Raw genomic sequence first — 14,866 nt, 5'->3', positions numbered from 1 at the left:
ATAAAGAAAAATCAAAGATTATAGTAAGAAGTAAATGATTGTTAAATTGAACTGATATAGCTAATTATACCATTTTTAATAACCTTCATATTATGATTTATTATTTTTTTTATAGTGATAGTTAGATTTGGTTGATTGTTAAAAGGGTTGGTTGATGGTGAAAACATCTTTATATATATATATATATATATATATATATATATATATATATATATATATATATATATATATATATATATATATATATACACATAACTCCATTGTTATTGTGTATGCATGTTGAAAAAAGTTGCTAATGGAAGTAAAAAGAATACAGAGCTTGGCTTTGGAGGAGCTGAAGGAGGTTCCACCACAGTTCATCCGTTCTGCAAGTGAGAGGCCAGAGAACAGCAAAGCCATAGAAGGTGTCACTGTGCCTCTCATCTCACTGTCTCAGCCACACCATGTTTTGGTGAAGGAAATAGCAGAAGCTGCATCTGAATGGGGATTTTTCCAAATAACTCACCACAGTATATCAGAAAAACTGATCCAAAATTTGCAGAAGGTTGGCAAGGAGTTCTTTGCCCTACCTCAAGAGGAGAAAGAGGGTTATGCAAATGACCCTTCCAATGGGAAGTTTGATGGGTATGGCACAAGAATGACCAAAAACCTTGAGGAAAAGTTGGAGTGGGTTGATTACTTTTTTCATCTCATGGCCCCTCCTTCTAAGGTCAACTATCACATGTGGCCTAAACACCCTTCTTCCTACAGGTATATCTATATATCATCCATGCTATATATTCATTTTGCATTGGTGTTTGTGAAAACAAAACTATGCTATAGATTTTTGGTTTTAGGTGGGATTAAATTAAACATGAACTCATAACAACTGTTATTTCAAATACTTTCTTTCTTTACTTTTTATTTTTGGTAAAGAATAAAATAAATAAAATGAAAAATCTAAAGATGTTTCTGGATACAAAAATTACTACACTACAAACAAATTATTAAATAAAAATTGATTTTAGAGACCAAAATAATTAATTATTATTTGACTAAGTTAAAAACTATTTTATAAATTAAAAAAAAATATTGGTATTCAAAATAGTTTTTATTATTAATAAAAAATTTAAAATAGTTTCTAAATTGCTATCTAAAATCATTAGTTACCAAATTTTTTTCAATCAGCAATAAAAATTTAATAAATAGGAATACTAGGGGTACTCCAACCCATGTACAAAAATTTTCTATGCTAGAGAAATGAGGTTTCCAGATCAAATGCTAAAACATAGACATATTCTACACATATATATGATAATTCAAACTTCTTTAAAAACAACAGGATGTCAATACATAAATCAAATTATCTATCAAGGAATCCAACAACTTAGTCCAAATTAGTTACCAAGATTTTACTACTTACTACTTTATATTCTAAATTAGTCTCTATTAGTCTTTTAAGGATTAACTTAGAATCTAAAATATTAGTAACTAAAACCTTGGTAGCTAATTTATATATTAATTTAAAAATTATTTTATAAATTTTTATTAATAATAGAAGTTACTTTAGATATGAATATTTTTTTTAATTTTTAAAATAATATATAATTTAGTAAATAGAGTGTTTAATTATTTTTTAATCTAAATTTAGTTATTATTTAATGATTTTTTAATGATATTTATAGTCTAATAGACAGATTTTATAAAAAATTTAAACTAGTTGATGATTCCTTATGCACCATGCATTCTACTACCAACAAAAACATAAAAAAAAAAACACTTGAAAAATTCATTTCGTATATAAAGATTGCTAGTAAACCGATTTTACAAAAATTCTTAGATGATTCCTTATTTACAATGCATTACTACCAACAAAAACATAAAAGGGTCATATTGAACCTATGCATTTAAGATTTTAAATTTCATATCAAACATGCAAAAATCAATGTAGTTATTGCACATTGGAGTTTTTTTATTTTTATTTAGCCAGTTAATATAGCATAATGAAAATGTTACCAATGTGTATTAAATGTGAGTCATTCACAAGAAACAGTCAATTAGCAAGTTTAAAGACAGTGAAAAGAAATTAAGTTGAAAGTTAAGCCATTTATGCATTGAGGTTTGTTGTTGGTACTTATAAACACTATGTCCATATATACAAAATATTAATATGACAAACATGTTTTAGAAAAATCATCTTTAATTGAAATATTTTCAAAATTTTATTTATTTTTATTGAGTGCATAATTTTTTTTTCATCTCTAATATAATATCTAAAGAATCCATTAAGATAATACCAGATAATATTTTTAAAATTTTACATAAAATGGATGGAAATTCTTGCTACTTCATCAAATGTATGCCTAAATGTACTTTTGGTTAAGTTTTGTGAATCTACATATTTTAATAAATGTGAATATTTAATTTCTAATTTGATCTTTCAGACTATAAAACATAAACAACTATAATTAAGTGCTAATATAATTATGTGTATTTGAATTAAGAGGAGAGAGAGAAAAAAGGATGAGAAAGAGAATAGAGAGTGTGGATGGTTGAATTAAGAGAAAGAAAAGAGAGATAGGTGAAAAGTTTATAGTCTACTTGATTTCTGTAATACAATAAAAATAATTTAATGTAAAAAGTAATTTTAAAAAATATAAATTCAATTGAAATAAGTTTCAATCAAAAATAAAATATTAATGAATAAAAATTATATTTTAGAATAATAATATTATAAAATTATTATAAAATCTTAATAAATAAAAATCATATTTTAAATAATAATATTAAAATGTAAATAGTTTAATTCAATTTATTATTTTAATTTTTTATAATGAAAATATACATATTAATTAAAAAAAATTAACTATATAAAAAATAATAGATAAATGGGTTCATAATCTATTATACACTTAAACAGAAGCAAATGCTAACTTATCATGACAATGGTAAGTAATTTAATATCCTTAATGGCATGGTAAGAGTTTCTTATTGTTAAAAAACATTTATTGCCACTGAAAATGTATTACCATATTTTAGTAATTAAATTATATATTAATATGCAATTAAAATTGTTTGGTTTTGAAAAACTAGAAGATGAAATATATAATTAAACTAAAGAGATTAATATTCTACACTGATGAAATTATGAAAACCATGTAAATAACCAATTTAGATTCTTCTGGTTTGATTTGGTTTTGCTGTCATGACTACCTTTCTCTGCTGGTTTGGTTTGGTTAGGTTTTGCTGTCATGACTACCTTTCTCTGCTGGTTTGGTTTGGTTTTACTGTCATAACTACCTTTCTCTGGTTTGATTTGAATCTAGGGTTAGAACACTCTTAATCTTTTTTTGGTTTGATTTGAATCTTGTATAAGGGTTGAAACACGGTTGAAGTGTCCCTCTTAATTTATTTTTATTCTTTGTCAATAAAAAAAATAAAAACCATGTCAACATAAACTGTGTATCTATTTGTAGGTACTAATTAAGGTATGATGTGTGTGTGACAGGGAAGTGACAGAAAATTACAAGAAGGAGATGTTAAGGGTAACAGAGAAGGTTTTGGAGGTTCTATCTGAAGGGTTAGGGTTGGAGAGAAAGACTTTGAAGTCCAAGTTGGGAGGTGAAATGATAGAACTTGAAATGAAGATAAATATGTATCCACCATGCCCACAACCACATTTGGCTTTGGGTGTTGAGCCTCACACTGACATGAGTGCCCTAACCCTACTTGTTCCTAATGAAGTTCCAGGTCTGCAAGTTTGGAAGGACAATAACTGGATTGCAGTCAATTACTTGCAGGATGCACTCTTGGTTCATGTTGGTGATCAACTAGAGGTAAACTATTTATGTTGTTTTGGGAAGTGAAAAGTAAAGATGATAAAATCAATGGAACTACTTTGATGATGAAGAAAAAGTTTTGTTAGAATAATTAAGGTTTTGTTAGAATTTTAAGTCTGAGTTAGATCCCACATTAAGTAGAAATGAGGTTGGAGAGTAATATATAATAAATAAGATTCTGAAGTCTATTGTTTTAAGGATTTTGGTTGGTTGTTAGTGATGTTTTGGTGTTTTTATGTGAATTTATTGGTGCCGAATTATCTTGGTAATTTTTTACAGAAAAAAAAATTAAGAGATTTTATGCCGACATATTTTAAAATTATGTTTTTAAAATATTTTTAATCTCTATCTTTAATAATATATTAATTTATTAGTGTCACAGAAATATGCTTACTTTTAACTTAATAGAGTTGCTATATATACGCACATGAAATACTGAGAAATTTTGTTAATTGAAATGTAATTAAATTAAATATTACAAATAACAAATGTTTTGGTGATGCTAGTTTTAATGTGCAAATTTTTAGATATAAAAGACTTATTTAACATTTTATATGATTTATTGTATGATTATCTATTTTGTTATTTATATTTTTTCATTTTATTCTTTTTTCTTTAAATAGATATTTTAAATTTTTATTTATTTTTCATCTATTTTAACTTTTTTTTTTCTTTGTCTTTAAACTAGCGTGACATTTTTTTAATATGTCATTCATCCATGTATATATTACTTTGATAATTCAATCACTACACTTTCACTTTTCTCTTTTAGAGTATAATTGAGAAAATATTATCAAATTTTTAAATAACAGATAAATAAATATTTAATAAAGTGATAATAAAGACACGGTGGTGATGGAATATATGTTCCCTTCAATAATAATATAAAAGTGTGTTAAACATTTATATAATTAACATTTATAATTCTAAATAAAAATGTTTAATTTTTATTTTTATTTTTTGAGATGTAACATCAATTAGGATATAAATAAATTATAATATAAGTAAATATAAATTTTATTACATTGAACTAATTTTGTAGGATTGACTTATATTTAAATTTTATTATTTTAATATGGTATTATACTTATTAAGAGTCTATCTTAGTATAAATTAGTTAGATATATTGTGTCATCTGGGTCACTATATTCTTATATTTGATGTTTTTGGTGTGAATGTTCAATGTATTTGATGTGAGAAGAATGTTGAAGATATCATATCTATGCAATATATAAATGAGTGAAAAACTTATCTTATTATTTTTTATAAATTAAGTTAAACTTAAATTTCATTTTCTTAATATTATTTTATTTTTTCTTATTCTTGTGATAGGTGTTAAGTAACGGAAGATATAAAAGTGTTCTACATAGAAGCTTGGTGAACAAGGAACAAATGCGCATGTCCTGGGCAGTATTTGTTGTGCCTCCACATGAAGCTGTGATAGGACCTATTCCTTCTCTCATTAATGATCACAACCCACCTATGTTTTCAACAAAAACCTTTGCTGAGTATCGATATCGTAAATTCAATAAGCTTTCCCAATAAGAGACCAAGAGATCATTACTATCGTAAATTCAATAAGTTTTCCCATTAAAAGACCCAAAGATAATGGCAGGCATCCATACTTGATAACATCATAGTGATAAATTTGTAAAGCATGTATGGAGTAGGAGTTATTTATCTGTGTTAAGGAATAAATGTACTCAATTTAGATTATGCTTTCGAAGTAAAAAAAATTCTTATTTCACTGCAGGAAAACTGCAAGTTAGAGTAGGTTAACAACAATCTCAAAGGTAAAAAAACTGACATTAAGGATAAATTTGTGTCGGTGTTGTGTGGGCTAAAAAATGAACATTTTACACGTGTTAAGACAATTGCGTTAACATCATAAAAATGACGTTGATAGAGTGGCCTTAACTCTTTTAAGATGGATGCTAATAGAGTGGGCTCAGTCCTTGCTAAGAGGGACGCTAATAGCATGGACTCAGCCCTCGTTATAAGACACACTTTGGATAATGGTTCTTGATTTTAGAGAGGGTATTAGCCGACACTACACAAAAAAAAAATAATGGGTGACCACAACATCGGTCTAGCTCACACATAGTACAAGTGGAAACAAAATCTGCATTTTGTATGATTTTGTAGGTATAATAACATACCAAATTATACAAATTCATAGAATAAATTTGTGAAATTAAAGTATAAAAATAAAATAAAACTTAATTGGTGTTATAGCAAGAGATCGATGAATCCACAATCTTACCATAACAATGTGATTAATCTAATTGTAATTGGTAGTGTTGAAACTTTGAATTCAATAACTTCAATTTCAATTATAACACATGTTAATGAAATTTAATGCCAAATCCACATACGATTTGAAAGTTCAAATTAAAATCCATTTTTAATTTGGAAAGGAAAAATCATTATGAAAACTATATATAAAAACCACATGAAAATTAAAATTACGTAACATAAGAAGTAGTAATGTGTGTTTAATAAAAACAATCAATGTGTCAATCAAAGAAAGTATGAATATAAGATGGATATTACACAAAAGGAAAAAAAGTGTTCCATTTGACAAATATAGTGTTTCTTGAAGCATCATAGTGAGTGGACAATGGAAAGTACCTATGAAAAAGAATAACAACAGTTAAAATGAATAAAAAACTGAGAAGACAATCAATTAAAGGAAATAAAAATATACAACACAAAGAGGTATTCAACATGTTTATTGAAACACTTAGTAGATGAAAACAATAAACAACTAATTTAACTTATAATGTAAGTGGTCATCTAGAAAGGGGTGATCATCAAAGTCTTTCACATAGTGAGGATGGACCTGACTGTCGTTTCATCATCATAGCTAATTTGTGTTGCATCAACTTTTTACTATGTCTTCCAACTGTACAGTTTCTTTCCTTAATTAGCTCTTTCATTTGCTTCTAGGATTTGTTGTATAAGTAGTTCGTTCTCAGCTAATTTCTCATCAACTATCTTAAGATTATTTTATTTCTTCTTATTCTCGTGACAAGTGTTCAATAATGGAAGGTATAAAAGTGTTCTACATAAAAGCTTGGTGAACAAGGAATGAATGCGCATGTCATGGGCAATGTTTGTTGTACCTCCACATCTAGTTGTGATAGGAACTATTAATGATCACAACCCACCCAAGTTTTCAACAAAAACCTTTGTTGAGTATCATTATGTTAAATTCAATAAGTTTTCTCAATAAGAGACCAAAAGATTATCACATACAGTGTCATACTTGATTACATCACAATAATAAGTTTGTAAAGCATGTATGGAATAAAGTTATCTATCCATTTTGAGAAACAAGTGTACTCCATTTATATTATGCTTTTGAAGTAAAAGAAGGGTTTATTCCATTGGTATTTGGTGGTGTCAAATTTCTTAAAGTAAAATAAGATTATGTTATGTGATATTTGATTAAGAATAAAAATTATGCATTTATATAATCAACTAATTTAATTTATAATAAATATTTGTTGATATTTATCTTTTTGAGTTTTAATATTAAATTATATTAATATTTTTTCTTTTAATTAAAAAGTTGAGTTAAAATTCTTACAAATATTTGATTTTATCAAATTTTAAATTATTTTCAAACTTTGAGCATTATTAGTTTTCAAAAATTTATGATAATTTTCAAGAAATCTCACAATAATTATTTTTCTGTTTTCTTCTAAAGTTTAACTAATATTATCAAATCTTTAAAGTTTGTATCTTTAAGTACCACTAGTAGATACCTTCTATTTTTTACTAAGATTTTGGGTCATTTTATTGAATCTTTATGTTAATAATTAATAGGTCATATAACCGACTTTAGATAATTTACATTCCCTATTAATAGGAAATCAGATCAACTATAGGTACATAGTCCCCCAGTCTCAAGCCGAGCAAACAAGGTGAAAAGGGTTAATAATTAATAGGGTCCAATAACCAACTTTAGATAAGTTACATTCCCTTATTAATTGAAGATCAAATCAACTATTGGTGCACAACCCCCAACCTTAAGCGAAACAAGACGAAGATATTTATCTAGCAAAAAATCAAGAAATAAATCACAATGTAAGTTGTGCCTAATTTGTTTATGGTTGTGTACGAAAATATTAGATTTTGACAAATACAACATTAAAAAAGCGTTAAGTCCTTATAACATGTAAAAAATATCAAGTGCAGGGAAATATTAAATACCTTGACAGATCAGCCTTCAACTCATGTATTTCATTTTGATCATTCAGTTGCTTGACATTCATTGTTTTGTAGCTTCCATGGTTGGCTTTTAACTGATTTACTCAATTGGTGGTGAGCCTTACTTTAATCTAAGGTTGGAATCCAACTAAGCTAGACCCATTTAGTCGATGGTCAACCTTAGTTTATTTCTAAGGCTGGAATTTAGTTGTGCTAAATTCGTTTAGTCGATGGTCAACCTTAGTTTATTCTAAGGCTAAAATCTAGCTGAGCTATGCCCATTCAGTCGATGATCAACCTTAGTTTATTTCTAAGGCTGGAACGTAGCCGAGCTAGATATGTTCAATTGATGGTCAACCTTAGTTTATTTTTAAGGTTGAAATGTAGCTGAACTAGACCCATTCAGTCGATGGTTAACCTTAGTTTATTTCTAAGGTTGGAATCTAATCGAGTTAGACCCGTTCAGTCGATGATCAACCTTAGTTTATTTCTAAGGCTAGAATCTAGTCGAGCTGGACCCGTTCAGTCAATGATCAACCTTAGTTTATTTCAAAGGTTGGAATCTCGTCGAGTTAGACTTGTTCAATTGATGATCAACCTTAGTTTATTTCTAAAACTGAAATCTAGTCGAGTTAGAACTGTTTAGTCAATGATCAACCTTAGTTTATTTTTAAGGTTGATGTCTAGTCGAACTAGACTCGTTAAGTCGATGGTCAACCTTAGTTTATTTCTAAGGTTGGAATCTAATCGAGCTATACCCGTTAAGTCGATGATCAACCTTAGTTTATTTCTAAGACTAAAATTTAGCCGACGTGATCATTTTATCTTGTCATTACTTACGTGTCTCTACTTAAAAGATAAAAAAAATATCTTAATTAAGTTTTAGATCTCATGTAAATTTGAGTATTTTCAACTAAATTCTTATTAAAAAAAAATCCTTTGTTGAATGTCTAAAACTTTTATATTTTCTAATTGAGTCAATATCACTTGATCTTTTCGTCAATTTGACAATGTAACTATTTAATTTTAAAATAAAAATCAACTAATTATAAGAAGACACAAAACAATGTTTTTTTAAAGATAATTAGAGAATTTAGAAATTCATTTATATTATTGTTCAAGTTAATGTTTTTGTACTTCACATTACAAAATCAAATAGTAATATCACCCTAATTGGTGACGAAATTTGATGTCAAATACTAAATTAAAAAATATAAAATTTAACATGTAAAGTAAATATATTTATAATTTTTTATAAATAATTTGAATTAAATTAATACTAAACAATTCGTTCTAATTTAATTTAGTTCTAAAATATTTTGTAGGTATAGTGTTTCAACTAAAAATACTTACAAACTAAAAAAAAAAAAACCCACACAAGAAAATGTAAAAATTGGAAAGAAGAGAGCAATGCCAAATCATTTGCTCAAAACAAAATCCTATAAAAAATCACAAAAACGGTAAAATAAATAATGAAAACAAAATAAGTAGAAAAAAAATTAAGAAAACAGAAAATGCAACTTGTAATAATGATATGAAGCAACAAACGGATAGAGAAAACATGGAAAAATAAGTAAAATAAGTGGAGTATTTTGAAGGGTAAATTCTCTATCTAGCACCATTTACATTTTTATTTCCCTAACTAACACCTTTTTGCTTTTATTTCCCTATCTAACACTCTTTTGTTTTTATTTCTCTATCTAACACCCTTTTATACTTTATTTTCCTATTTAGCACCATTTAAAAAATAAATAATAAATTAATTTCTTTTTTATAATTTTAATTTTGAATGCATTAAAAAATAAGTATTTTTAATGTTTAAAATAGTTAGAAATATAATTAATGAATAAAGAAATGAGTTTTTACAAAATAAAAATAAAAAAGTAATAAATTAAAAATGTTTAGTTTAAAATTATTTTTTTAAGAATCAAGAAAACAAGAAATTAAACCCTATTTTTATTATTATTGATGATGTAATCATGTTAATTTCAAGAAAAAAAATGTAGGACATAATTATAAAAAAAACCAAAGTCAATTAGTATTAATTAATAGTGGAAACACAAATAATATTGAAGTGTCTACCCTAAATGCAAAATTCTAAAAAAAAACTAATGCAAATGCGCTTAAAAATGAGAAGAAAAAATGCAAAAATAAATAAGTATAGAAAATAAAAACAACAATGATAAAATAAAAACAAAAAACAAAAATAAATAAACAATGGAAAAATAAATAAATAACTAAAAACATATAAGATATAAAATAAAGGCAAAACAAAATAAGATAAATATACAAGATATAAAAAAAATAAAAATCCAAACAAGATAAAGATAAGAGATATAAGACGATACTAAATAAGTAGATGTTGATCATAAAAAGAAAATAGTTTCTTCAATAGATATAAAAAGATGATCATTCATTTAATATTTTCTTCAATGGTACATTAAATAGTTTGTGCGAAATGAAACATAATTAATAACGAGAAGTGCACAATCCAATAATATTGGAACATGTTCTTTTTGTGTGTCTTGGTGTTTGACAATATGAACATTCTTTTGTTCGATCATGTTGTTCTCTTTATGTTCATATTAGTCCTTATTCGACTTGACTTAGGTCCTCCCTTTAAAGTTATTTTCATGTCGGGACTTAGGCATAGTGTTTGACCAGTGTATGCATGCCAATACTCTTCATTTTTTAGTTCCATCAAATAGTCTTTCGTAACATGAAAGATTTGTTACAATGTTGCTATTTTTATTTTCTATATTTATTTATTTTTACATTTTTTTTCTTCTCATTTTTAAGCATTAAGTGTAGTAATTGCATTAATTTTTTTTTTAGGATTTTGTATTTAGGGTAGATAGACACTTCAATGTTATTTGTGCGTTCAATATTAATTAATACTATTTGACTTTGATTTTTTTATAATTATGTCATGTATTCTTTTACTTGAAATTAACATGATTACATCATTAATAATAATAAAAATAAATACTAATTTATGTTTATAGATTCAACTTTTATGTTGGTGTAGAGTTTAATTTTTTATTTTCTTCATTCTTAAAAAAAATTAAACTAAACATTTTTAATTTATTAAATTTTTTATTTTTATTTTGTAAAAACTCATTTCTTTATTCATTAATTATATTTCTAACTATTTTAAACATTAAAAATACTTATTTTTTAATATATTCAAAATTAAAATTATAAAAAAAAATAATTTATTATTTATTTTTGAAATAGTGCTAGATAGGGAAATAAAAAATAAAAGGGTGCTAGATAGAGAAATAAAAATAAAAGGGTGCTAGATAGGGAAATAAAAACAAAAAGATGTTAAATAGGGAAATAAAAGTGTAAATGATGCTATATAGGGAATTGAGCCGTATTTTGAAAGATTAAAATATTGTGTAAATTTACATGTATCAATTATTAAGAAATTTTGAAATTATAATTTAGCGGTTAGATTGAAAAAAATATTATTTTATATAAAATTATTGACATATGATATTCAATACAAATTACACAAGTGTAAGTTTATTTTTTTTCCATCAATAAAAAAATTATCAAATATTATGTCTTTCAATATTTTTCAAAACTTATTATTTTTTTTATATATTTATAAAAACAATCATCAATTCAATTTTTAACAAAAACAAATTTATCGCTATGTTACCGGGTTTATGTTTAGAACACAGTTCATTCTATTAATTTTATTATTTATAAAAAAACTAATTACAATAAGTAATATTAATATATATATATATATATATATATATATATATATATGTTTGGTGTTGGTTCCCTTGTTTCCCTGTGTAATAACCGATCCACTTTCCTGTGTTGAGTTCTTTCTCACTGTCACTCTCCGGAAACCCTAATTCCCAAATTTGACCATGCCACAGAAGCGGAAGAAGCGTCCTCCTCCCCCCATTGAAGATCCTCCAACTGCTTCCTCCTCCGAATCCGAGGAAGGTGATGACCGACCGCGTTCCTCTCAACCGCATGCAGCAGCAGCAGCACCACCACCAGTAGCAGCAGCACAGGTTTCCTCATCTGAAGATGAAGACGATTCTTCCGAAGAAGACAAGAAGCAACGTTCCACTCTCCCTGCTTCTGCAAACCCTCCCTCCAACGCTCACCCCAAATCCTCCTTCTCAGAATCTGACACTGATTCCGAACCTACCCGAGCCAAATCCAAATCCAAACCCAAACCAAAATCCAAGCCTACGGACCAGCTCCAGCCCCAGGACCAGGCCCAGCGTTCCTCCGCGCAGGTGAAACCTGTATCGAAGCGCTCCATCCACAAAACTGACCCGAAACGCTTGAAGAAGAAACGAGCCGACGCTCCTTCTTCCTCCGTTGCTAATGACGCGACGGAGGAGGACGGGAATAAGTCCGGCAGCCAGGCGAAGTTGTTCCAGAGGATCTGGAGCCCTGAAGACGAGGTCGGCATTCTTAAGGGCATCCTTGAGTTCATCTCAATGACAGGGCAAGACCCTTACAGATACGCCGACGCTTTCCACAGCTTCATTAAGAAGTCACTCCACGTGGAGTTTTCCAGCTTGCAGCTGAAGGAGAAGATCCGACGGATGAAGAAGAGGTGCAAGACTCATTTGGAGAGACAGGCAGAGGGGAAGGAGCCTCGGTTGTTGAAACCTCACGACCAGACCCTGTTTGAATTCTCCAAGAAGATTTGGATTGATTGGCCCAACGGGCTGGTGGAAAAGCCCAAGTTTAATGGGAAAGGCAGGAAACCAAAGAAGAAGGAATCTGCCACCACAAGTGTGCCAAAAGCCAAGGACAACGTTTTGCCGCAGCCATCAGCGCCGCTGCTGGCGTTGCCGGCGCCTGGAGAGTATGATAGTGGGGACGTGAGTTTGCTTTACCGCAAGATTTCTTGTTTTGAAGAGCTGGACGCGGATGAGATGAAGAGAGGACTTACTTTAATTGGAGAATCCAAGAGGAAGGAATTGGAGAGAAGGTGGAACATGTTGGTACATTCTGAGATGGAACTACTTGCGAATCGCTCTCTACTGATTGGGGAGCAGATTAAGTTGATATCTGAAGCCCTTCAGTCATCGAGCAATTAGTTCATTGTGTTAGGTATCGTTTATTGGCCTTTATGCTACTCTCTGTATCATGTATTTTGTGGATTATTTTTGTGTGTGTCTATGGTATAGTCTTTTTTACGAAGTGACTTATAAACTCTGCATAGTCCATTGCTTGTTCTCTCAAACTCCGAAGTACAGTAATTAACAGAAAGCGGAAGCTTGCTTTTGCTTTTCCAAAACAAGTTGACCCAAGTATGTAAAAGTTGCTGATAAGTGATAATGTTTATTAATTTTTTTTTTATAGAAAGTTTAAACACATATACCAAACTGCCGGATACGAAAGGCAGTATTGGTCTGATTTAGTAAGTTTGTGTTCCTGATTAATTGTGCATGGAGGGTTTTGTCATAATATTTGATCTTGCTGTCTGTATGGGAGGCTCTTTCATGCACCTGGTATCTAGCCTTTTTGAATTCTAGCAATAAGTAGCAACTTTTGTTAACTCTGATGGAGAATACGTGGTTCCAGTGTTGATAATATGTTCAATTAGGCAAAACCTTAGTTGTTGATTATTTGGGTGTGCAATTTGGGATGGCTGGAACATTCATTGTCATCCACACTTGGCTGGGATAATGGAAAGAACTGTTGTGTTAACTGTCTAATGCAATGTCATGCAAATTTGCCTCTGCTCCTTGTGATAATTCTAAAATTGCTAATGCATTTGCTCTTTAAAGAAGTGTAGTTTTCTGCTCATAATCTTTGGACAAATCATATTAACCTCCTTCATATTGTTTAAATGTCTCTAACGACATCTTTATTTTTCTTGAAATAACTAAACTCCCCTCAATAATATATAGCTAGCCATTTGAAGAAGGACAAAGTGGAACTTCTCTTGCTATTATTAAGAAAGATGATGGATAGGCACAATGTAGTCAAACTTGTAACTCGTGCGAGGATTGGGATGGAGCTAAAAGATCGTAACCCGAGGATTGTAACTCGACTCGTAAGAGTTACTAACATATGAAAAATAATATTCAATACATAACAAAACTGGAAACATTTTCATAAATCATAAATTGTTCATAAAAAACAACTAACTTCACATAAATTGTTCCCACATAAAACAACTAACTAGTTTCATTAAGCCATAATAAAAGGCACTCTCTTGGGAGAAGAAAAAAATGAACACGTGACTGTGATGGAGAATGAGAGAGAAGAGGAGAACGTGACGACAACCGTGGCGTTCGTGAGAGGTGGCAGTGGTGTTGCGACCAACGGTGATGGTGTTCGTGATCGGTGATGATGGCGTTTGCGAGAGGCTGCAGCGGTGTTCGCAACTGGTCGTGACGATGTGGTGTGGTCAAGGTTGTCAAACTCGCGAGTCTACGTAGACTCGTGGGAGCTCCGTAGACTCGACTCGTAAACTCGTAAACTCGTAAACTCGTAAGAGTCTACTTTCCTATTACAAAAAATTAATAGTTTTTTAGAGCATTTTTACTTCTATTAGAAGATGCAGTTCTACTGACCTCACTTGAATTTGATCCACACCCTCCCAGACCTTCCTTAAAAAATATACTGCTCCTCCAAATTCAACTTCTGCCCAAAAAAAATTAATGTGCAGCAAGCCCAATTAAAAAAAAACAGACTTCATTCTGCAGCAGCCCAATAAAAAAAATAGAACCCTAATCCCTTCCCTACCCTAATTTCACACCACCCATCTCAAGCAGCAACCTGCGACCACTGCGACGCCACCACCTGCAACCCGCGACCATCGCACGCTCTGCTCGATC

The 14,866-nt window shown here is 29.3% G+C and overlaps 2 protein-coding genes across 2 annotated transcripts; both read left to right on the top strand.

Annotated features, from left to right (window-relative positions):
• The first annotated feature begins 272 nt into the window (after window positions 1-272).
• Window positions 273-5,533, top strand: LOC137836405 (flavonol synthase/flavanone 3-hydroxylase-like). The gene is made up of 3 exons (XM_068645129.1): window positions 273-750; window positions 3,488-3,815; window positions 5,151-5,533. The coding sequence occupies exons 1-3, from the start codon at window positions 296-298 to the stop codon at window positions 5,361-5,363; spliced, it is 996 nt and encodes a 331-aa protein (XP_068501230.1). The 5' UTR covers window positions 273-295; the 3' UTR covers window positions 5,364-5,533.
• Window positions 5,534-11,817: 6,284 nt separating this feature from the next.
• LOC137837106 (probable transcription factor At1g11510) lies at window positions 11,818-13,317 on the top strand. The gene has a single exon (XM_068645966.1). The coding sequence runs from the start codon at window positions 11,921-11,923 to the stop codon at window positions 13,115-13,117; it is 1,197 nt and encodes a 398-aa protein (XP_068502067.1). The 5' UTR covers window positions 11,818-11,920; the 3' UTR covers window positions 13,118-13,317.
• Window positions 13,318-14,866: the final 1,549 nt, after the last annotated feature.

The sequence above is a fragment of the Phaseolus vulgaris genome, chromosome 4 (assembly GCF_000499845.2).
Source record: "Phaseolus vulgaris cultivar G19833 chromosome 4, P. vulgaris v2.0, whole genome shotgun sequence".
Classification (NCBI taxonomy): Eukaryota; Viridiplantae; Streptophyta; class Magnoliopsida; order Fabales; family Fabaceae; genus Phaseolus; species Phaseolus vulgaris.
Note: the sequence above shows the minus strand (reverse complement) of the source record. Positions and strands in the feature narration are given on the sequence as shown.

Excerpts from the sequence above, each read along its gene's own strand:
- LOC137837106 (XM_068645966.1), top strand. The coding sequence starts at position 11,921 with ATGCCACAGAAGCGGAAGAAGCGTCCTCCTCCCCCCATTGAAGATCCT.
- LOC137836405 (XM_068645129.1), top strand. The coding sequence starts at position 296 with ATGGAAGTAAAAAGAATACAGAGCTTGGCTTTGGAGGAGCTGAAGGAG. Across the intron at positions 751-3,487 it reads AAACACCCTTCTTCCTACAG|GGAAGTGACAGAAAATTACA; the intron begins GTATATCTATAT and ends TGTGTGTGACAG. Across the intron at positions 3,816-5,150 it reads ATGTTGGTGATCAACTAGAG|GTGTTAAGTAACGGAAGATA; the intron begins GTAAACTATTTA and ends TTCTTGTGATAG.